Raw genomic sequence first — 25198 nt, 5'->3', positions numbered from 1 at the left:
TATATATATATATATATATATATATATAATTTTACTAATAAAATAGTAAATCAGCAGTACATTACAGGAGAAGTAAAAATGATGCATGCTTTCACATAACAAGTATTTTGAAGAGAAAGTATCAGCACACTGTTACAAAATATTCAACTTCATTGAAAACAAAAATCTCTCTAGAATCTTTGCATTGCAAAATCATCCCTTAGAATCCCTATGATAGAAAACTAATAGCAGATTCTATACACTCTTGCATCTCAAAAAAAAAAAAAAAAAAGAAATTATGCAGACATGGAAATGAAGAAGAGAAATACCTATTTCCAATAATTTTCTTTTATTTCCTAGATAGGCAAAAAAACCAAAACCACATAAATAAATAATTTGCCCCCAAGCTTTAATTTGTAGCAGAAAAAGACTAATCTTTCCTATTATTTTGAAAGCCAGTAGACAATTAGAAATAGTGTGCAGGCAGCGATGACTGCTGAAAGGATAAGCGTGTCTTTCAAGCGTTTTCTTCTGATAGCACCTTCACCACAAAAAAAAGAAATACAATAGTTATAAGGAAATAATATATTTCATGGACAAACTGTAGATTAGACACTAAGGAAGAAAACTAAATTTAGGTTAAGGAAATGAGTTCTGAAGTTATGATATTTACTTTAAGATAAACACAATACAATACCAATTAATTAAAAATTCTATTACATTACTTCCAAGTAAATTTTATGATAATAATACTTTTAATCAATATTTTTCTTTATTAGTAGGAAGATTTACATACATGTCACTCAATTCCCATGTTTTTACATATCTAACACCTAAACTTCAATTTTACATGCACTGTTTCAACTACACTTTAAAGTAAAAATTTTGATTTTCACCAAAAAGGTGGTATTCTTTATGTGATATGAAAGATTTGGGTGAAATAAATATAAAAAATAAAATTTAGGAGTTTGTATATGAAAATACATAGGAATTAGGTGATACGTATGTAAATGCCCCTACTTAATAGTCAAGCAAAGTAGGGGATTATGGAACTCAAAAAGAAAATTAAATAAAAATTAAGGACATCCTTAATCAATTTAGTGAGCACGAGTTTTATAGTTATGAAATTTACTTTAAGATAAACATAATACATTACTAATTAATTATTGTATTCATTCATTTCAAAGAAAATTTTATGATTATTTTAGTTTTAATCAATAATTATTCTTAATTAATAGTAATAAAGCAAACTAAAGTATGTTGGAATTATATAAGAAAAATTTTGGATTACCTAATAGACCGCGGATCTTCGGAAACTTATCGCCCAATTGTTTAACTTTACCCTGAACATGTCCAAAGAAAGCTCGTTGTGTGCCGAGAACTGATCTTGTAGCTTGAGCTTGGCTTATCACTTCATCAATCTGAAACAGAAGAGCTTGGTTAGGAGCAGTCAAACACTGTGACAGAAGTAGGGGTAAAATAAGGGAGTTATGATTAAGGGTAATTCTGATAGAAAATATATTTACAAACATAAAATTGTCATTTTGATGGATTTTATGGCATATGAATTTTTAAATACCATCAAATCAATTGGCATATCAAGATGATAAGCATTTGATTTAAAATTTTGTGAGGTGAATCTTTCGAGCTGAAAGTTAATGAATAGTTGACAATGCTTTATTTTCTTTATTGCTTAATCTATTGATGAGAACCAATAAAATCTTTTGCAAAAGTAAATGTAATGTCAGTGACAGCATGAGATAACATGTGCGCAAGATAAGTGATCTTTTAGGATTAAATTCATAGATAACCTGAAATGAAGTTTTGCAAATTATTTTGGGGAATATATAATTATATGCAAATTCAAATTTGGGTTGATGTAAAACCCAAGTCCCCAACTCATCAATACATGGATAAAGTACCAATGAATATTAAATTTTGTACCTATAAGCATTCACAAGGTTATAATGAATAAAAAATATCTTTTTTAGCAGATTATTGTGAAGTTCTTAATCTAAGCAATGATTGTGGCAGTTTGTGCAATATTAGAAAGAAAAATCACAATACCTTAAGCACCTAACGTACCCTCAAAGTAATACCAAATTTCCTATTTCTTCTTAACTAAAGGGATCATTTGGGATTAATTTCATGTAGTCGAGGGGCTAAAGTGGAGATAAGTGATAGTCTGGGACTAAAGTGGCTACATACACATAATCCCTGGGTCATTTTGGATTTTTTTTTTCTCTATAGTAAAACCATAAAAGATAGAATGAGCAATGATTACATTAAAGAAAAACTGAAGCAGCAAGTCAAAAAGGTACTAAAAAACAAATTTAGGTGACTTAGGCAATTAGGAAATGGTGTAAACTATTTTGTAATAAAATTGACAGATAGGATTATTATAAAAGAATTAGAAAGAAAAATTATCAATGGTCATATGAATTACTAAAATCTGCAAAAAATGATTGCGCAAATTATAATAAGCATCTCAAGTGTGGCCCAACAAGAATAAACATAACATGGAATCATAAAGCCAACCCAAATAAAGTATACCCGAAATTTTGGGATAAATGATGATGCGATAACTATAATGGAATAAATGCAAAAAACTAAATTGACATGAAATCATTAAAGTAAATGCAATGAACATTTATTACTTCCAAAAAGAAAAAAGGGATACCGCACAATTCTTATGTATTTATATATCTAACACCCAAAGTTTGATATTTATATTTATAGCACTTCGGTGTCATAAACTTATGAAAGAAAAGGTGCATTTCACTTTTTAAAAAATAGAGATGGTGTTATTTCTTATGAGTTGTTAAGGATTTGAGTGATATACATGTAAATATGAATACTTAGGTGTTAGAAATGTAAATACATGAGAATTGTGTGGTATGTAAGTGTTAGAAGCTATATTAAGAAATAATTTATTCTTGTTACAAGTTATGAGAATTAAATTTATTTCATTTACTATTTTATATCTTGTATTGTTTCATTTATCTCCAAGTAATTAATATAAATAAATTAATTGGGGATATAGGTGTTATATCTTTTATTTCCTGTTATTTTTTTTTTATTGTCTTACTTATTCTAGAAATTATGTAAGAATTATTTATACCATCGTTTCATATCAACAATATTATTCCGCATTATCCGAAACTTCAACATGGTATCAGAGCCAAGCTCCCTACCCTAGTCGTCAGTCCTCCTTCCGGAGCCACCGGACTCCCTTCCTGTCATCCTCCCTGCAGGAAGGGAGGGAAGCTCTTCTCCTGCCTCAGCTATCGCGACCAAGACTGCCGCTTAAAACGACAACTTCTGTTGGTAGCCATCAACACCATATCCCTTTCCACATTGTCAAAAGCCTATCTGGAGACTTCGTTTAGCAAGCCCTCACCGTAGGAACTAGCTGCTGAAGTCGGCCACTGTGGACGGCAATCCTGCTTTCACTTGAAAGTGAATCTCCTATGAAAGCATCTCCCGGGAACTTCCTGCAGGCCTATGAATCTCCCAGCATATGCAACGTGGCTTCCCTACAACCTCCTCGTGAGAATACCTAGAGGAAAATTCCTGTAGTTGGCCCACCCCTTCCAGTGCCGGCTAAATCTCCTTCCAGTAGTTTTCTTCCCGTCAGCTCTTTCTCCCATGGAGATCTTTCCTGTGGAGATCTTCCCAGCAACTCTATCACCCGCGGAAATCTTCCCAACAGGTTTTCTCCCAACCGATTTTTCTCCAGGGAAGAACTATTGCAGGTTTTCTCCTATGGAGAACTATTGCAGGTTTTCTGAAGGCAGATTGTCGCTTATCCCTCCGGCAAGTGTTTCAGCCGCCGGACCTCCCTCCAACAGGCTTGATCTCCTTCCAGGACCATCGGGGCGTCTTCCTGCAGCCATTTCTATTCCCTGCACGACCTCCTGCTGCCAGCTCTCCCTCCTGCAACCTTTACCGCCGTCGGAACTACATCCTACAGACTTTCAGCCGTCAAAATCTTCTACAGACGAAAAAAAAAAATCCTATCCATCCTGCTGGCTTCCTTAGAGGAGACCCATCTTTCTGTAGTCTTTTCACTACATCCGGATCTCCTTCCTGCCGGCGCTAGAAATTCCTGTAAGCAACCAGAACTTCTACCGACAGTCCCCATCCTCTACAGGCCCTCCTCAACCACTCATCATGGATGTACCAACATGAGATCTTGATGCAAGAGCAGTTAAAATTGTCAAGAGAACGGTAAGAAATAATGTCAACACAGAAAGAACTGTTGCCTGTACCATCCACCAACCAAGCATTGCCATATTTGAATCCTTGGATGAGTTACTTTTGCTGAAAAATGGGGACCAAGCAATTTTTTCTGGACCATTGAGCGAGAATTCTAAGAAACTAATAGAATATTTTGAGAAATTTTCTGGAGTTAAAAAAATCAATGATGGAGGCAACCGAGCAGCATAGATGCTTAAAACAAGTTCTGTTGCCCCAAACGCAAAACTAAAAATTGATTTTGCAAAGATATACAAATCTTCTCCATTGCACAAGCGAAATGTGGTATTAGTTAGAGAGCTTAGCAAGCCATTACCTGGTGCATCTGATCTTCACTTCTCAACTGAATATGCCTAATCCATTTATGGCCAATTCAAAATCTGCGTATGGAAGTACTGGCCCATTTAATGGAGTCTGGGGTACAATATAGAAAGTCTAGGCATGGCCTTTGTCACTGCTTTAGTGCTAGGCTTAATTTATTGGAAAATTGGCCAGCATAAGGACAATTCGAAAGAGCATATGTTCGTTATCGGAGCAATGTTATTTGTTATAGAATTTATGAGCTTTGTCAATTGCTCTACAGTATAGCCGCATTCTATTGAATCCTCCAAACTTTTTTCCCGCGGCAAACCCTTCTCTGGAATCATTCCTGCAACAAGCCGTCCTCCAAAGTTTTTTTTGCAGCAGACCCTCCACCAGAATTCTTCCAATAGCAGACTCTCCTCCGGAGCCTTATTCTGCATCAGGCCATCCTCCGGAACTTTTTCTTGCATCAAGCATTCCTCCGGAGCATTTCCTGCAGCAGGTCCTCTACCTGAATTCTTTCTGGAGCAGCCCCTCCTCCGAAGCTTTCCTGCAGCAAGGTCTACCTTTGAGGCTTTTTTTATTTTTTTCTGCAAACCATACCCTGCAACCTTTCCTGTTGATTATTTTTTTATTTTTTTCTGCAAACCATACCCTGCAACTTTTCCTGTTGATTATCTACTTTCCTGCAAACTTCCCTGCAGCATTACCTGTAAAAGTCTTCTGTTTGCCTACAAACACTGCAGAAACTGCAGTCAACCAAATACTCTTGGGGTTGATTATCAATAACAAAACTGCAGACCATACCCTGCAACTTTTCCTGTTAGTTATCTACGTTCCTGCAACAAGGCCTACCTTCGAGGCTTTTTTTATTTTTTTCTGCAGACCATACCCTGCAACTTTTCCTGTTGGTTATCTACTTTCCTGCAAACTTCCATGCAGCATTACCTGTAAAAGCTTTCTGCTTGCCTACAAACACTGCAGAAAATGCAGTCAACTAAATGCTCTTGGGGTTGATTATCAAGAACGGAATGAAGACCTCAAGTTCTACCACACAAAAAATCCTTCTCGCAAATTATTTAATGTTTTCAAATCCAAGTTGATCATGGTTTTCAAACATATTTCAACTTGAAGGAGTGTTAAAAGTTATATTAGGAAAGAATTTATTCATGTTAGAAGTTACAAGGATTAAATTTATTTCCTTAAATTTGAGTTATTTCCTTTCCTATTTCATGTTTTGTGTTGTTTTATCTCTAAGTAATTAATATGAATTGATAATTGGAGATATATGGGTTATATCTTTCCTTTCCTATTATTTTTTTTATTATCTTTCCTATTCTAGGATTCATGTAAGCGTTATTGATACCCCCATTTCATATCAATAATATTATTCCATATTATTTTGAATTTCAACAGTATGTAAATGCCCCAAAAACTAAAGAGTGATTACCAGTATCATACACTTAAGTGAAGTTCTCTAATTATATGATTGTAGCATCCTATATGTACAGGCTTATGAATTTTCAAATTGTGTCATATACCATTCGCATAACATGAACCTCAATCATATAAAGAGGCTAGTGAGTTAAATGCATTGAATTTACTACGAGGTCATTCAATGTAAGTAATTATACCTGATAACTTGTGTTATGCAACAATTTTAAAACTGCTAAGCAGTTGCAACGCAAATTAAACAGCTTTATTTCAAATATAAATCCATGATGGATTATCACTCTTTGGTGAAGGTGCAGTCCACAGGTAGCATGCCAAAAGAAAATTCAATTTAGAGTGCATAATATCCCTGACTTTAACAGGGAAATTTAATTAATTAAAGGAATATTCACGTACATACTACTCAATTCTTATGTATTTACATAGCTAACACCTAAACTTTAATTTTACAAGCATGCCACCTTACCCACACATGAAAAGGAATATTTCATTTCTTAAAAGTTAAAACGGTGGTATTATTTATATGATATAAAATATTTGGATGGTATAGAAGTAAAAAACAAAGTTTTGGAATTGGGTGCTATGTCTGTAAATGCACTTTTAATTAATTAAAATATTGGCATTTGCCGGAAACCTCTGGGGTATGCATAAATCTCAGTCAAACAATTAATACGACTTGAAATTGATAGCTTCATCATAGACATGTAAATAGAAAATAAAATTATATAACCCACACTTACATGGCTTATACTTCCATGAATTGATGCTCTTTCCCGTAAAAGATGCACCCTGGGGGACATACTTCCTGATGACTATATAAAAAATAAAGTTCAGTAGTAGAGACAAAATTTTAAAAATTGAAATATGACAAACTGGACCCAGAAGCTAACATTACCTTAGATTCGGTTATGTCATCTCTGACAGAGTTAAGTAGTTCAGCATGATCCCTCAAAGAATTCAAGTTTTGTTTGGTTCGTCGAAACTCCTGAAAGGCAAAGATCACATTCAAATCCAGTCAGACTTGGTACTCCTAAGAAAAGGGGCTGTGCATTTACATAGATACCACCTAATTTATATGTATTTACATATCTAACATCTAAAATTTGCTTTTTTACGTTTATACCACCCAAATCTTTCATATCATATCAAAAAATACCCTCTTTTTTACTTTTAAAAAGTAGATAAAAAGTAGAATACACATTTTCATGCATAGCTAAGGCGGTATGGTATGTATGTAAAAATTGAAGTTCATGTGTTAGATATGTAAATGCATAAGAATTGAGTGGTATGTATGTAAATCTTCCAAAAAAAAAATGTCATTCTGGAATGTGGATGCGAGCATCATGTGAAATGAAAATGATGAAGGTGTAATGAGCATTATCACAGAAATGTAGTTGAAAGGCATTTATTCACCATAACAAATAGCATTGAATTTTTTTTTAATCGGATAAAATTAGATTGGGAGATCATACGGAACAAATCTTAAAATTAGCCACGTAAGCCAACATCAATTATATAATCAACAATACTCTGTATTTTAAGATTATTGAATAATTCCACTCCACATAGAATAATGAGAATATTAAATGACCCTTGGCAAGCGACTTTAAGAAAAAAAATAAAAAAAAATTCTAGGTTAGAAAGCAATCTACAGCGTGGCATGTGCATTTCGATAGATTGAACCATGAGATGGGAAATATGGATTCAAATAGAAATAGCATGATATTTATAACTGAGTCCATGTGGCTTACCTCGTGCTTCAGATATAGAAAATCTTAAAATCAGTTAAAAAATGATAGGTCAAAGCATGAACAACAAAAAGGGTAGGAAAAATTGTGACCTTGGCAGAGAAATGCTCCACAGGAAAAACTCCAGAAAGTAGAATAAATTGAGGAACCGCATGATCGTATATTTTAAAAAATACATGCATTTTAAGAACATAGGGTAGTTGAAATGCATGCATTTTAAAAATGTAGTTGTCTAATTGCAGGTAAATCAAAGGCATCAAAATATTTTTTATGTTAATTGTGATACAATTCAAATGCATTGATACGCAAAAAAGGGCATATGCAAGCAACAAACGTGGGCGACAGCAGGCAGTGGATGATCGTGCGCCGAAATTGTGTGAGGGTAAAGTGTGGGATTTGGAAATCATGAGTGGGCACATAGCAAGATTTTGAAATTGCCTTATTTGGGTGATTTCCACATGCGGTGATAACATAAGCTTTAGGGTATCTCAAATCCCTCAAAACTTTACTTTGCATTTTCTTTTTGCTTTGTATTAAACATAAAAACCGATATGCATAGAAATGGAATATAGCACCCTACTAACACACTTGACCAAAAAAAACCCTAAACTGCAACATCTGATCACCTAAACTCATTTCGTATCTAGATTAATGTCTATATATGTTAAATTACAGATAGAACATATAAAATGATATAATAAGTATTTTATTTTGCACCACAATATAGAAATTTAGATTTTTATTTCCTCTTATAACAAGAATGGATTGGAACATCCTCCATAAAGAATGTTATGTAAGAAGATCACAGGCCAACAAGACTACTACTCAATGTGTTCATTACGTCATTTCTTGCCATATCATATGTTATTTTAGTTTTTGAGTGTTTAGCCTTAAATCTGTTAGCATGTTTGCTTTAGACATTGCATATGCTTGGCCTCCCTATAAACATTAGAGGGAATAAAAAAAAATGATGAATACTACGAATTTTATGATGATTTGGATGAAAATGTGAACAAAAGAAGTTTATTACTAGTTTAATGAAAAAACACATGACATATTTAATAAAAATAACTACAAAAGGAATCCATCATTCAGTGTATGTAAAAGGACATCCAAAAAGGCTATGAAGAAGGGTGTTGTACAGAACTAGGTAAACAAGTGCATAATAGCCAAAACTAGCAATTCAAATGAGAATAAAACAGCATTGGCTCTCCCTTAATTTTCATGAATTGCAAAAGACTAAATTCAACATATGCCAAAAACAAAAATTTTATAGTTGGCCAGCTAAGTAAAGTAAAGAGCTCGTACTCTGAATTAATAACCAAGAGCATAAGATCGGTGCATTCAGGAACGGCCAGATCTCATACCCCTTTTATTTTTAAGAAAAGTCAGCAAGAGCATTTCATTGATACCTCGAACAAAAATAGAATGTACATCAATTATAGCTTAAGCTCAAACATTTATGCTGGCTTTGTGAGCCTCATAATCTATTATATTAACTTTGATGATAACAAAAGTATGTTTGGATGATCTAATATTTAAATTAAGTATTTCAGGTGCATCGATTTTATAGATATGCAAACTAGAGATTCAATCAAAATTTGAACATGGATGAATCGAATATGGATCAAGATGGATAGCTCGGAACTCTATATAAAAAAATGATAGAAATTTTCTTGCATGGCTTATTTTTTTGCTTGAAGTTTAGTATTTCAAGTGCATTGATTTTATAGACGTGCAAGCAAGAGATAGATCAAGATTTGAGCATAGATGAATAAAAGATGAATCAAGATGGATAGCTTGGAGCTCTATATAAGAAATAATAGAAATTTTCTTGCATGATTTGCTTTTTGCAAGCAATTAGATATATTCACTTAATTAATCATTAATTAAGAATAATAAAATAAAATTATATATCAATATATTTAAATGTTTAATTATAATTTTCATAATTTTAATATTTTCTTAAACACTTTTACATAACAATAAATTTTCGAAAATAATATAATGAAGATGTTCAAAGTAGAAATTCAATTTTATTTTAATATATTTGAAATTTATATGATTTCTTAAAATAATTTATCTAATATTATTGGAATATTGATTAAAACATTTAAGAATTGTCATAAAAACAATAGAATTTGTTCTTCACCCATATTTTATTACCATTATAGAATTCAATTCTTCTAATTATTCCAATAACCTTATTGGCTTCTGTAGATACTATTTGATAGGTTGTGACATAACGTACTTTGGAATAAAATTAAGTTTATTATGATTTTTCAAACATTGCTATTGTTTTGTTGAGCTGGCTAGTCATTATACACTCACTTGAACCTATTTAAGTTTTGTTTGACTTCCCTATTTTGTCTAGATGTTACCAAGCCATTTGAATCTAATAATATCTTAATAAAAATTATTTTTTTACTGAATACTATATTATTATTCGATTAAATAATGATGGAATAATATTATGCAGTAAAATTGCTTTAAAATTACTTTTTGGTTATAAATAACCTCATTTTCTTCATGAAATGGTTGCTGCTCTTGAATTCTAAAAACTCAAGCATATGCTCTCCTCTTTCTTCTTTCTTTTCAAGTAAAAAAATCTTAGGAGAAAGTTCATTTATTCCAAGTGCTTTGCATCTTTTCAAGATTACATTCCTTAGTTTGGAGTCCTCTACGCACTCAATCAAGCAAAGTTTCTTAAAGACTTTGAGTTTGTTTTCTTCATTTTAAATATATCTTTATTATTCATATGTTACTCATCTTTTCTAATACTTAAAAATCTTTATTTGCGAATCAAATACTTATTTAGCATCATATATTAAGTTTTGAATGGCTAAATTCTACATCCATAAAGTTAGTAAGAAATTTGTGGGTGATTATCAGCCCTTTGAAAATTCACCTCAAATTATTGTTTGATCATTGTGTTGCAAACTTGTTTGAGCTTGTACAATCTATAAATTTTGTAAGTTTTTTTCTTTATATAAGCCATTCAGCTTAGTGAAAAATCATTGTATTTATATTTGGTTGTACTAGCCCATATAAAAGAGTACTTAGATAGTAAACAACTTCGGTTTGAAGAAGTGAGATTTGTTCGTAAACCTCAAATTTAATAGATTTCTAGACCAAGAGTTGTCTGGTGTGGACTTAGGCTTGATAGTCGAACCACGAAAAAAAATTGCCTACTATTTGCTTTACTTTGCAAAATAGTATAAAAATAATATTAATTATTTTAATTATTAAAACTTTTTAAAAATCCCAATTCACCCCCCTCTTCGGTGCCATAGTCATCCAACAATTTCTTCCACAAGTTCTTCAATCAAAAGAAATCTAGTTCTAAAGGGGTCATAAAGTCATGCAAAAAAAGAAATGAGTGCTTAAACTTCTCAGCCTCGACATTTAAAACAGTCAACTACAAGGTGATTGTGTTCCTTTCTTTTCAACTAGCAAAAGTAGTTATAATGTACTTAGTCTAAAGGAGACTGGATGAAAATATGAATTCCCCTCTCCTTTATTGACTGGTGATTCGATGACAAAAAGCTTAGAATCTGCGAGATGCATTCCTCATAGTAATCCCCTAAAACAGATAAACTAAATATAGCTTGGAGTTCCCCTAAAGTAATAGTCATCTTATATGAGCCCATCAAGAAAGTATATATGGTACCATCCAACTATTTTACCATACACTGGATTAAAAAAAATATGGTAAGTTGCAATAATCAAACATAGATGCAATGATTACTAGAGAATTCATCTGATTGTCATATGATGCGCTCTTAGCATATAACGCACCCAATAAAAATAATCACTTACTGCATGAGGAATTTCAAATATAGAATCAAGACACCATCCCTTCCGCTTCACCATGTAGCAAACTTTAAAATTGAACAACACTCAGGCTCTCAACACTATATGCAACTAGCTAAAATAAATCATGATTGCCATAAAAAAGATCGTGATTGCTTTGAGAGAGATTTGTTTGCAAAAATTTAATAATAAGAATTAATCAAACTGGTTCACAAATTAATTTGTCATGAGATATTCTAAGTTAAGTTATTAAATGGCATCTAAATATGCCTTTTTTTTAAAAAAATGAATAAATTCCTTAGAAAATTCAATGCAAAAATCTATTTTATTAACATTGTGGCATTTTTAGTTAACACAAAATGATAAGTTGAATTGGACCACATTGGATGACCATATATAACTATATGCACTAATATGTTTATAGTATTAAATTTATTTAAGATTCACACGAATATTCACATGATGTATTTACAACAACAAACAAAAAAGTTCACTATGTTAACCAAACTGATTCATAAAGAGCTTTTCCCCACAATTCATATTATTTTGATATCATTAAAATTTTTAGTTTGAAAAATTGCAGGAGTCAACAAATTATTTAATGAACGAGTTTAGATAGCAAAACAAATTCAAGTATAGATTAGAACATATTTGCTGCCCAATAGCCTATATAGCCCATATGAGCAAAGATCAAGAAACATTAATCCTCTGAGCTAGTTTGCTTGTGAGATCCTTTATCATAACATCTAGAAATGATGATGTGCAAAAACATCTACAATAAGGTTTTTGCTTGCTCTCATCATCCAAGTGAATTTAACTCAAGTCTTCCTGTGATATAAGACCCTACTTATTAAGTCATTAGTTTATGCTAAAACATAATGATTAGAACCCTCTAAGCAGAATTACCGATAAACTTAGTTATGATGATCAAGATATGCTCCAACTAACAACAAATAGTATTAAGGCATGTGTCATTCAATTTATGTGTTACCATCTTTTTTACATCATGAAATGAATGGGTAAAGTTATGATTCCATGCTTGGAAGCACTCCACGGCCTCCACAATCATAGCTCCAAGCATAGTAATTGTGACAAAATAAGAACTTTATCCTTAACATATTCAAAAAAACCTTACATGAATTTTGATAGGGTTAAATCTCACCCCCGCCTCCCCTCTCCCAAATTAGAACAAGCTGTCATTTTAATGTAAAAAATGTGACATGAGTATGTCCACCTAGCTCCAAGCATGGCAATTGTTTGTAGAAAATAAGAACTTTATACATAACATCCTAAAAAAAATTTAATGTAAAAAATGTGACATGAGTATGTCCACCCTGCTCCAAGCATAGTAATCGTTTGCAGAAAATAAGAACTTTATACTCAACATATTCAAAAAAACCTTACATGAAACACAAGTCTTCCTGTGATATAAGACCCTACTTATTAAGTCATTACTTTATGTTATGACATGATTAAAACTCTCTAAATAGAATTACCGATAAACTTAGTTATGAAGAACAAGATGTGCTCCAACTAACAACAAATAGTATTATTGGCACGTGTCATTCAATTTATGTGTCACCATCTTTTTTACATCATGAAACGAATGGGTAAAGTTAAGATTCCATGCTTGGAAGTACTCCAGGACCTCCACATCAGTAAGTGCTTATGTTTACTTCGTACATTACATGCTGAGAGTGTATAATATAATGCTCATATAAATAAGTCTTTATTAGGCTATCCATACAACTATGTTAGGTTATGAAAACCTGCTAGCATCATAGATCTAGGATATAATAGAGCACTGGGATAACACCTTTAAAGTTAGTTAGATAGTGCCGCATTACTTGGCCATTGCCATAAGGAAATTTCAAGCTATACCCAAACCGATCTTAGGGGATCCTTATGAGGCATGTCTTACCAAAAATTATGAGTTTTTCCAACATCAAATGGTGATAACAAAGGAGAGAAAAATCCATATATTCATTCAGCTAACTCAAACTTTCGAGCATAATTAAAACCTTCATAGGAAGAAGGAAAGAAGCCATCATTTCCATATAATTATTATTTCAAACGTCTGTGAAACAAGAATTGCTTACTTTATACAATATCATAGTCCCTTTGGTTCTAGAACTTCAACTAAAAAACTCATGCAAGAGATGTTTGAGCTTAAGATAGTGATCAACGTATGCTCAATTTTAGCTTAGATATCAATAAGATGTTCTTCATAGTTTTTCTACTTGCATGAACTTGTTACATTGTTTTCCTTGAATCAGGACAATTGAAAGCACTAGGAGCATACTTATATGTGTCCATCTATCCAAGTGATGCCAAGGGACCTATTGGTCATGAAGAAGTAATCAAGATGTATTTTTGGTTACCTTTCTAGGCATACAGTACAAATGAGCTAACGCTCATGCTCATTTCGTCTATTAGATAAAATCCCTAATTTTATTCCTTGTACTTGAAATTTTCACATTTGACAAGAAATTCACCAAAAATAGACAAACAAACTCCAATCTAGAATATGCTCGTAAGTAAGGCTAACATGAAAATAAATTAACCAAAATTACCTGTGAGTACTCGTGCAGTATATCCCTGTGCCTTGCTAACTTCTGTGTAATAGATGTGGTTGATGCTGCAGATGCAGCACATCGGCTCATGGAATCATTAATGTCTAGTAACTTCTCTAGTAAGGATTCTATTTCCATTTCAGTAGACTTCCAAGACCTATTTGGTCCAATATTAGGTGATCCAATCTCCACAATACCTAGAAAAATGGCAATTAAACAACAGGAAGATGTTTTTTGTTTCCTTGCAGACAAAATGAAAGATAGCAAATAAAGAGCCCCCAAATTAGAACAAGATGTCATTTTAATGTAAAAAATGTGACATGAGTATATCCACCTAGCTCCAAGCATGGTAATTGTTTGTAGAAAATAAGAACAAGATGTCATTTTAATGTAAAAAATGTGACATGAGTATATCCACCTAGCTCCAAGCCCCCGCGCCCAAATTAAATTTTAATGTAAAAAATGTGACATGAGTATGTCCACCTAGCTCCAAGCATAGAAATTGTTTGTAGAAAATAAGAACTTAGAACTTAACATATCAAAAAGCCTTACATGAATTTTGATAGGGTTAAATCCTCACCCACCCACCCACCATCCCTTCAAAGGGCTAAATTTTGTGTCATATGAGTAGCATGTAAAGTTTGAATGCATCACCAAAAGTCATAAAGTTGTACCAAATCAAAATGATATAACAAATGGAAGCTATGTTACGAGAAATGTATTCATGATGTGATTGTAATTGTTTGGCTGTCAAGAATTTAGGGATTAAAGTTGCATTCAGCCCAATTTCCCACCAAACAGCTTAAATTTGACTTTTTATTATGAGTTAATCTTTAATTTAGCTTAATTTATCAAATCCGAGAAGCAATTAAAATTTTACCAAATCCAATCAAAGGTAAGATTATCAATTTAAAGAGCGAGAGAAAGAAACAAATAAAGAGAATAATTTATAAATGTTACATTCATGGGATAAGTGTAAGCATCATATCATCAACATTAGCTTTATCCTTAGCTATTTTTCATCAATTTTAGGAGTTCTCCTCCATTAAACGTGTTGGGTACTAGTAGAAATGCTAAATCAATCGTGCCTAATTTCTAGCTCCTGTTTAGCAATAATGAATAACGCAATGCGGAATAAGGGTCCCCATAATCCATAGAGCAGCATAACACTATACACATGTTATAAAATTAGCATAAATCATAGAAAAATCATACACATTTTATTAACAAATCAATAATATCTAAGCAAAATTTCCTTAAAAAATGTCACATAAGTAGAGATAGGATTTTTAAAAGTTTAGCATACATACCATAAAAAGAATTAACTTTGTATGTTTCCACCAACACGGTGTTACTTTATTCATTTCCTTTCTATTTTAAAATAAAATTTGACATTTACACTAGGAGGGTGATATGTTAATTACATATATTGTCATTAAGGGTTTTGCCTTGTTCAGCTTTTATGGGGCACTTTACAAATCATTTTATCAAAGAAATTAACCATTTACAATCCCAAAACCGCTCATAAATTTTTGAGGATTTATGCTACATTTACATATATGAAGAATAACAAAAGAATGATTGCAGAGCAAGAAAATAAATTGAGATACAAAGCTATCATAGTTGTTGTAGCATATAATATTAGAGCGATCAATAAAAAATAAATGGTGCTTAGACTTTCATAAAGAGATATAATCATAAATAATCTCAAAGAAGAAATTATTCACAAAACATAAATAATATGTTGCTTTACAAACTAATAATCAAACTCAAATGGTATATTACTCATCCTTGGATTCATCATGATCATTATCAAACTAATAATATTTTGTACCTTATTATGAATCTTAAGCAATTATTTACTAAAACAATTAGTGCTTTATTAACGATCAATGAACACCTTTACATTGTATTTGCATGTTAAAATACACTCTCGTTATATTCACATCTAGATGAACCAAATGTAAGATGAAGCTGTCGCTCCAATTTGTCATTAGATCTATCTCGGATTATGAAGACTTTCTTATTTAAGAGGATTCCTCGCATGAAGGCTTTTCATATTTGAAGAATGTCACTTGATAGCTTTAGGATTGATTTTTGAGTTATTTGATTCTGTTACTTCCGGACCCAAATTAATTCAGTATGGAATGGCGGATTTCAATAAAAAAATATATCACCAACGTAATGATATCCTAAACAGCTAAATTAAGCATACAATGTGCAACATCTGCAGATGAAAACAGGCAAAGCTATGGAAGATAGAGAAATTCGGATCCCCATTCTAGCCATCACATTCATCGACGGACCATTTTCACCGCCACCTTGGTGGTTAGATCTAGCACCCGGGAAGCAGAGGGGAATACCTGAAGAGTGGGAAAATCTGGCCGCGAGTTTGGCGTAAGAAGATAGTTTAATGTCAAGTTCCCCTTCGATCTTCCTCGCCTCCTTCCTTAGCTCCTCCCAACCGGATTCCTGAAGCTCTAGACTCGCATCCATCATATCGACGTCCACTTCCTCTTCTTATACCCTTCTTCTCCCTAGCGTTACCCTAAGGGCACGCGTGGTAGAGTTGCGGGCTCCGACGACGGTCAAGAAGAGGAATCCCTAACGAGAAACAGTGGAGATGCTGCGGCAGTGAATCTTCGCTTCCCTCCGCTCTTCGAATCTTCCCGTCAGTCCCAGTTTAGTAGTTTTAGAGATCGACAATCATTTAGAAAGGGCTGAAAAGATCAGAATTAAATTACTTTAAGCCATAGAGATTTTAATTACAAAATTAACATTAATAGTTGAAAGAAACTCAAACCCGTTTCAAGTTTTATCACGACTCGATAGTTGTACCAGCCATAATATCATGAAGAATAATATCGAGTATTGACAATGTCTTAGGAGTGATGGCTTGTCAAGCCTCAACATTTGTTGTTAGTTTTTATATTGTAGCTTCATATATTGTACTCCCTCATCTAAAAATAGAAGAAGTATTTCATGAGAAATGCTTGATCAACAATTTAAATTGAAGTTCATTATTATGTCCTTCTCTGTCTCTCTCTCTCTCTCTCTCGCAGAAGGAGAAGCAACCTTTTTTTAAAGGGGGGATAAATTGCGCTCAACCCATTGAGGGGGGCTAGAACAACGAAGAACAAAGTGATATTTCAAAAGAGTCAAAATTAATATTTTAAGAGGGGTAAAACAGATATTTAAGGAGAGATAAAATATCAAATTACCCTCTCATGTAAATAACCCCGGACCTTACTTGGGAGCACCCCTACTCTCTTGTGTCTTATAGCTTGTTCCTTAGGTGTGACTCACGGACAAATCATGATTTATTAGGCATAAAATAAGATCATTATATGCTTGTTAGAAAGATTTTTTAGTAATTAGAATTGATTAAACTTCTTTGTAGAAAAAAATAAGTATGATAGAAGGTACAAACATGAGCATCTACCTTGATTAAGGGTTACCTAATGAATATAATGATGTTTACAAAAAACTAGTCAAGATGTTGTAAAGGCTAAATTGGGATATTGGTGTGGTAGAAGAAGACATCAAAAATAGGATGTGGTGGTGTTCTCGCTAAAGAGATACTTGAAGTATGAATTTAAATAAAAGAACGCTTGTAATTATTATTATTATTTAAATTGAAGTTAAAGTTTAGTCAATTATATTATTCTCTATATTTTAAGATTTTGGTTTTGAATTAAATTTTATGTGCCTGGGCCATGAAATTTATACAGAAAATAGCAGAGTTTTAATATAGAAAAAATATAATATCAAATAATCTATTTTTAAATTGGTTCTAATTAAATTTGGGAGAAGTACTTAACGCTTCCAATATTTCCTATTCCATTGCACTCCTCTAACATTAATCATTCAACTACAATAAAAATGGAAAATATGTACCATTCAGCACACCTTTCAAACTTCGTTGTCTGAACTGCCATTGAAGAAAGGAAAATTTTCACACATAATACACATCTAATGTATTTACATATCTAACAGCTAAAATTTAAAATTTATATTTATACCAATTCAATGTCATAAATTATGCATTAAGAAACCTGCTTCACTTTTAAAAGAACTAATAACTGTGATACTCTTGGTGTAATGTTTAATATTAAACCCCAGTCAATTACAACAACATAAACAAACACACAACAATAAAACACATAAACAAACAAATTACCTCCCAAGAAAAGCTTAATTTTACGCCCTCAGCCCTCAGCCTGCTGACGGAAAAAATTTGCGTACATAAGACGTACGCAAAGCTGCGTACAAACAGGTTACATGAAAGATTTCAGGAGGTTATAACCGCGTTATACCCCCTGTAACCTACCTATATATGAAAACAGAAGCGCGGAACTTACTCGAAGGTACAGGTAGGTTACAGGGGTATAACGCGGTTATAACCTCCTAAAATCCTCCCTGCAAACAGGTTACGTACCCTGTTTGCAGGTTACAGCCGTACGCAGCTCTGCGTACGTCTTATGTACGCAAATTTTTTCCCAGCCTGACGGTGCCCGCGACCTAACCAGCCACCCATGGGCAAAATCAGGTTATGTCCACAATAGACAATTGTGCCCCCTAAAATTTGAAATTTCCTCATGTACAAAATAAAAAGTGGTTTTTTTCTTAAATAGTTTATGCAAGTTATAAAAAATAGCTTCTCAACCGACCATAATCTCCCGGCCACTTGCTTGAACCAAAATAAAAATAAGAATAAAAATAAATAAAATTTCCATCATTACCACAAAATCAGCACCACAAAATCAGCTAACTTGACAAAATCAGCTAACTTGAAAAAAAAAAAAAATCTTCATAAATAAGAAGAAAAGAGAAACACCGTGAACACTGAAATAACCTAATAAAAAACCCAGCTGATAAATCATGCTCCTACAAATCCAAAATAAAAAAAAAAAAAATGAAATAAAAAATAATGATAAAAAAAACATAACACTGATATAAGCTTCGCGGCAATCTGAAGAGTCTAATGTTAAAACAAGAAAAGGAGTGCAGCTAAGAGCGCCACCGCTGCAAAAACCGTAGCACTTCCTCCTCGAATGGTTGTTGATGAGTACTCCAACGCCTGCCCATGAGGTTTCTGTTGCCTGAAACATTGAAATTAAGATAAAATCCAGACCTTAAATCCAGAATTTTATAAATCTATGCAACTTGCACCTATTTTATGTTTGGATGGATTTAATAAATTCGAACATAAATCATGTTAATGAGGCGCTACCCAACACCCCTAAAAAGTATCATTATGTTAACTTAAGGATTAAGTGATATGTATGTAAATCTTCCTAAAATTTATGACTTGCAACAATTTATTCGAGAATAATTTATTAGGTGCAGAGAACATATACAATTGTACACTCGTCTTGTACTCCATTCTTTAAGAGTACACAACGAGCACGCAACTTGTACTTGCATGCTCTCAAAATATTGCCGTGCAACTATGCACTCCTGTTACTGGCATCTAGAGCTACAAAGTTATGACTTCTTTGTTGGCTTTGTTTTCGAACACTTCTATTTGGCTATAATTTTCTTATTATTTTTTTCATAAGCCTAAAACAACTTTTATAGTCATGCATACCATAGCATGGTAAATTTTTGGGTAAAATGTCTATATGGTTTTCCAAGTCTTTGTTCTAGTAGTTTTAGGACTTCTGTTTATAAAAATTGTTAATTTAGTTTCCCAAACTCTTTTGAACTCTTTTGATGGGGGCTAAAATAATCCTTCTTGGAAATTATTTTAGCCCAAATTAAAAGAGGCTATAAACTAATTTGACACCTTTATAGACATGGGACTATAAATGGCACCATCTTAATATTTAAGGTACTATTTTGACACTAATTTTTTAAAAAAGGAATTCCTTTTAAAAGCGACTAGCCGCCCCAAACAAACCATAAGGGCATTTTTGGGATCAATTTAGTTTTTCTTTCGGTTTTTAAAAACATATTTGTTTGGAGTATTTTTTTTTTTTTTGCATTTTTTTTATTTTTTGCTTCTAAAGAGAAAATAACATGTTTTTGAAGACATTCAAAAAAACATTTAGGTGTTTTGAATATTTTCAAAAACAACTATGTCTTAATCAAACATACCAAACATATTTTATTTCAAATAAAAAACATAAACAAAACAAAAATTAAAAAAAGAAACAATCACTTCTGTTTTTTATATTTTGTTTTTATATTATTTTCTTAATATTTTGCTTTGAAACAAAGCATTTTGTCTATTTGATTAAAGAATGATTGTTTTAAAAAACATTCAAAACACCAAAATGTTGTTTAGAGTGTTTTCAAAAACAAGTTCGTTTCTTTTTTAGAAAAAAAACATATGATCACTAAAAAATTACACTGAATAAACATGTTTTTAAAAAAACTAAATTGATGCCAAACAAACCCTGAGAAACAAAAGAATGGATTCAAAGATTTACTTTTGCATGTCGTCAAGGAGTCCACAATAAAGAGCATTATCAGGTAGAGGCATTTCAGTTTTGTTTGTGCTCTCAGGGTTGAAAACCTTAATGTAGGTCTCCTGTCCTAAGTACCACGAATCAAGATTTTCCGAGCGCAAATTCCAGGTACCAACATTATCAAGTGAAACCAACACAGCAGTCCAAGCTCCTGGATAAACCTGAAATAATAAATTCACAAAATTGATGTTTTGAAGCAAAAATCTCATGTTTATCAATGATCAGAATGAATTTCAAAATATTTGGGTTAGCTTTGAGATCAATGAAATATATGATTAATCAAATAAAATTTGTAATGGATTTATCTAAATGAAAATCTATTTACTTGGAGATCATCAAATTTGGGTTATTATATCCTCAAACAATTCAGATATTGATCTCCAAAAACTGATTTGATGATCTCAAGAGAATATAAAAGTATTCCGAGAATTCAATTATTTGTTTAAAGACATCAAACACAATAACGAACTATTCATACACACATGTAACTATAAATTAAATTGTTGTTCATTAAACAAATTATAGTTAGAGAATAACTTATCAACCTTAAAAAGTCATTCTATCAGATTATCCCATTTAAACATGGAATACAGATTGTAATGAGACTTGAATGATTAGGAGGTAATAAAGAGAAGATTTAAGATCAACGAAAGGTATTGAATGACACATATTATGCTCAACCAATATTTTGGATTGGCACTGTTGCTCCAATTTGCTAATAATATGATCAAACATTCTGAATGATCAAGCCATAGTACAAAGAAGAATTATGATCAATGAAAGTACGCATATTACACATTCTACTGTAGTATTGATTTGGATTGAGATTGTTGGTCCAATTTCTTCCAAATATGCAAACAAATTTTGGCTGGTTCTGCAAGGCAGAGGTTGTGACAGGCATGAGTCTAAAAGATAATGAAATGAGAAAATGACTAGGTAAGGTTCTCAACAATAGTACCATTAGTAAAAACATACATCCAATCCAACCATTTTGAGCAGCACGCACGCCAAACGAAGAACTGATAAGACAAGGTGGGGACTTAATTCGTATATATCATGCATTCATCCTCCCTGATTGTGAGTGCTTATAAAATATAAAGTTAACTCGAACTAACTCATTCCAAATAAACAACCTCATCAGCACCAAATACAGAAATAGTTAAAATACTCATTAGCTTCTAACCAAACAACATCTTGAGTTATGTCGTGAACATGTTTGAAGCTAATTGGGTTGAGCTCAGTGCGGAGGCTATAAAGGGAAATATTATCTTCAGAGAATTAGTTGTAAAGGAAAACATTCATTAAATGTTGATCGACTCTAGTTAAAACAATATCGTCAAGATAACATATATACGTGTATTTGTATTTAGTGAATATACATATACATTATATAGATATATGTTAAATTTATATAGCATTCAAATAAAATGAATATTTGATCTCTCAACGCAAGCTAAACAAATCCAGATTCTGACGCAAATAGGCTCGTTTTCTTCATCTCAATGATTTGAATGCACTCACACGGTTTATTTTACAATTAAGCATCATTTAGATGGCTTCGATGACAACTGAGGTGAGTTAGCTCCAACTAGCTTGTTATCACACCTGATATTTACCATTTTCGTCAAGCAAAATAGATATGGAGGTCAACAATAATAATAAACAAGATAATCTTGTGCAGAAGATATGTTAGTGGATTTTATATCATGGAAAGCTTCATTACTTAGGAAAAAAACGAGGACAATAAGCAACAAAAAGGTCTCTCCATACATTGTTGAGCGTTTATCAATTGGAATAAATTAAGGAGAAAAGTGTCAAAATTGTTTGCTGGTTCTTCGTAAGGGTCCATTTTAGTCCCTTAATTTATAAAAGTTTCAATTTAGTTCAGTGTTTTTTTTAATATTGGGTTTAAATAGTCCTCAATGAGGACTAATTAAGCCCCCATGATAATAGTATGGAAACTAATTTAATACTTTTATAAACTCTCAGACTACAATAGCCCCATCTAAAAGTAAAAATAGAAATATATATGATAAAAACTAAAATGGAACTTTTAGATGGATGCTAATGAAATTGAACCACTCAAAGTGAATGAAACATAAACCATTCACCTGAATTGTGCTACGTGCAACACCATCCCATTTATTATATGTGCCTCTACTATTCTCAGCCCACTCTCCAAAATCCATCCTACATATTTCAAAATCATTTATTTATGTTAATAAAAAGATTGTGCAAAAAGATGAAAACTTTATAAGCTAACAAGCGGAAGTGTCCATACCCAACAACAAAGAATGCATATCCATCCAGGTGATAACTCTGAACTCTAGACTCATTATTCTGGAATACAATCTCCATGAAACCCCTGTATGTACCATTAATAATAGAAGTTGCAATTTTTGGTGGTCCTGGAAGTGGCTTGGTAGGGAAATTAAGCTTGTAAATTCCTTTCTTTTCATACTGGTCGGCTAGCCTCAACGGTGTCTCAGGAGGTAAATAAGAAATCCCATTGAGTGTTGCCCGAAGCTTTCCATTAATAAGCACAGGTGCCTTGTTTTTTAAAACATAAACTTGGGTCACATTGATGGAACCATACCTAAAAGAACCTTGGGGATTTGGACGGGCACCACTAGCAGTCACATTCCACCTGAAAATATTTATAGAATATTCAAACAAAAGATATCAAAATTATAAATTTAGCTTACCCAAGTAATGTTAATAAATTATTCACATGCAAATTCCGAAGAAATTGTATCCATATGGATCATTTTCAGAAAAAAATACCACAGAGGAACGAAGCAGAACAGATGCAAATCTCTAATAAATAAGCAGACGATCAATGAAGGATGATTAAAGTTGTTATACAATAACCACCAAAACTTCTCCCAATTAAACAAGTTCAAAGAAGCTCAACACAAACCTGATTGATCTTGCCTGATTCATAGAATATGATTTGTCATAAATATCATTGGGAGGATCAGGAAGAGGACCAGATGCTTTGCCTTTGGAATTCGAATAATGAAGGATTCCAACCCCTAAAACTCTATCCCATTTCGATCCATTTACAAACCTAGCGCTCGCTACAATGTAGTAATCAGTGCTTGCATTCTGATCCGTAGTAATCAAGAAAGAGTAGGACTGCCCAACAAATACATCAAGATTGGTATAATTCTGCTGAACTGTGTATGATCCTTCTGTTTCTGTAAGAAGAAGGTTGTGGGATTGGATTCTAAAGTTCAAACAAGTAGATATTCCAATATTGTGGACACGAAATCGATAAGTTTTCCCTGTTACAGTTAAAACAACCATCAGAATAACGTGATATGAAGATTTACTTGGGCTCTTCTTGGATCTTACCTACCTGTTTGATGGTCATTTGAGAACAAATTCCAAAAAACATTCGTTTAAACAAGGAAAAGCAGAAAATCAGAGAACCGTGATTTGTCAAAAACAAGAATACTGATTTCTCCAAAGGATCTTCGGCAACCTAACTAATAAAAAGAAGACTGATTAGAAAGTGCCTTCACCTGGATGAACATTGATGGTCTCGTAATCAATTCCTGCCATATTGCAATGTATTTTTTAGGTGCATGGATATAATTAAAAAAAGTGAGTCTTGTTAATTTTGTTTTGTTGTTGGTATTAATGGTTGTCATTGCTATTTTGATGTATCATGTTCAGTTCATTTGATTAACTCATGATTTTGATGCTTTCTCTAGTCTTGAGAACATATATGATTGTACTGTTTATATGATAAATTAATTTGTGTTATTTAAATTGATAATTTGTGCTATTTGTTGGATTTTGTTTTATGGATAATCTTTTTCATTTCTAAGCATGCTTTTTAAATGTAATGGGAGTGGAATAAAATCATAGTTGTCAACATTAAACAATGCACAATAAAACAACACCTTGAACCTCTAGTGCATGGCGTATCTGGCTTGAACAATGCACAACTTAAGGAAATTTATGCTGAAAATTTTTTTAATAATGAGTTGGAGATGTGTACCAATCCCTAGGACTATAATTGGGTTTGTCGTGCATTGGACTTAGCTTGATCATTTTTTAAGTACATGCTCAGCTCAAGCTTGCGACAAGCTTTCACATGTATTTTCATACTTGACTTGTTTAAATTTTTAATAATTATACTTGTTTACTACTTGGCTTGTCTATATTAATTGAATGAATACTTTACGGAGTTAATAAATGACCTAATCAATTGAATAAGTGCTTTACTTTTCATATAAAGTTCTAAACAAATGATCTTAAAAATCTAAACAGATAAGCAATTAAATAGATTCTGAATTATTATTAAACTATTTTACATCAATTAAATATGATAATCTAAGTTACAAGCAAAATTTCTTATAATAAAATAATATAAATAAGTACAAACAACTAGTTCATTTAAATAAATAATAAGAAAGAACCAAATTAAATTAATATGCATATTGATTAATGATAAATGAATTATTTGAAAAATAAAAAAAAAATAACCAAATTTTATTTAAATAGTACATTATATATGATATGATGTATCATCAAACTTAATATCGAGTAGTTAACAAGTTACTTGTTGAACAAAAAATGAAGTATTTTA

At 32.3% G+C, this 25198-nt stretch overlaps 2 protein-coding genes across 2 annotated transcripts; both read right to left on the bottom strand.

The window, feature by feature from the left end:
* Positions 1-363: 363 nt before the first annotated feature.
* Positions 364-16840, bottom strand: LOC110030073 (Golgi SNAP receptor complex member 1-2). Its single transcript, XM_020732626.1, has 6 exons — positions 16489-16840; positions 14126-14322; positions 6887-6976; positions 6732-6803; positions 1271-1400; positions 364-520 (listed from the first exon to the last, which is right to left on the bottom strand). Exons 1-6 carry the CDS (start codon positions 16622-16624, stop codon positions 423-425), a joined length of 723 nt encoding a protein of 240 aa, XP_020588285.1. The 5' UTR covers positions 16625-16840; the 3' UTR covers positions 364-422.
* A 2113-nt stretch (positions 16841-18953) lies between these two features.
* Positions 18954-24165, bottom strand: LOC110039409 (monocopper oxidase-like protein SKU5). Its single transcript, XM_020744456.1, has 6 exons — positions 24126-24165; positions 23519-23885; positions 22880-23245; positions 22710-22788; positions 20560-20759; positions 18954-19227 (listed from the first exon to the last, which is right to left on the bottom strand). The coding sequence occupies exons 1-6, from the start codon at positions 24163-24165 to the stop codon at positions 19113-19115; spliced, it is 1167 nt and encodes a 388-aa protein (XP_020600115.1). The 3' UTR covers positions 18954-19112.
* Between the last annotated feature and the right edge of the window lie 1033 nt (positions 24166-25198).

This window comes from Phalaenopsis equestris, unplaced genomic scaffold, assembly GCF_001263595.1.
Source record: "Phalaenopsis equestris unplaced genomic scaffold, ASM126359v1 Scaffold000002, whole genome shotgun sequence".
NCBI lineage: Eukaryota > Viridiplantae > Streptophyta > Magnoliopsida > Asparagales > Orchidaceae > Phalaenopsis > Phalaenopsis equestris.
The sequence above is the reverse complement of the archived record's forward strand: the minus strand, read 5'-3'. Positions and strand labels throughout refer to the sequence as shown.

Excerpts from the sequence above, each read along its gene's own strand:
- LOC110030073 (XM_020732626.1), bottom strand. The coding sequence starts at position 16,624 with ATGATGGATGCGAGTCTAGAGCTTCAGGAATCCGGTTGGGAGGAGCTA. Across the intron at positions 6,804-6,886 it reads ATGACATAACCGAATCTAAG|TCATCAGGAAGTATGTCCCC; the intron begins GTAATGTTAGCT and ends TTTTTTATATAG. Across the intron at positions 1,401-6,731 it reads TTCATGGAAGTATAAGCCAT|ATTGATGAAGTGATAAGCCA; the intron begins GTAAGTGTGGGT and ends CTTCTGTTTCAG.
- LOC110039409 (XM_020744456.1), bottom strand. The coding sequence starts at position 24,165 with ATGGCAGGAATTGATTACGAGACCATCAATGTTCATCCAG. Across the intron at positions 23,886-24,125 it reads GACCATCAATGTTCATCCAG|GGAAAACTTATCGATTTCGT; the intron begins GTGAAGGCACTT and ends TAACTGTAACAG. Across the intron at positions 20,760-22,709 it reads TTGCACGTAGCACAATTCAG|GTTTATCCAGGAGCTTGGAC; the intron begins GTGAATGGTTTA and ends TTATTATTTCAG.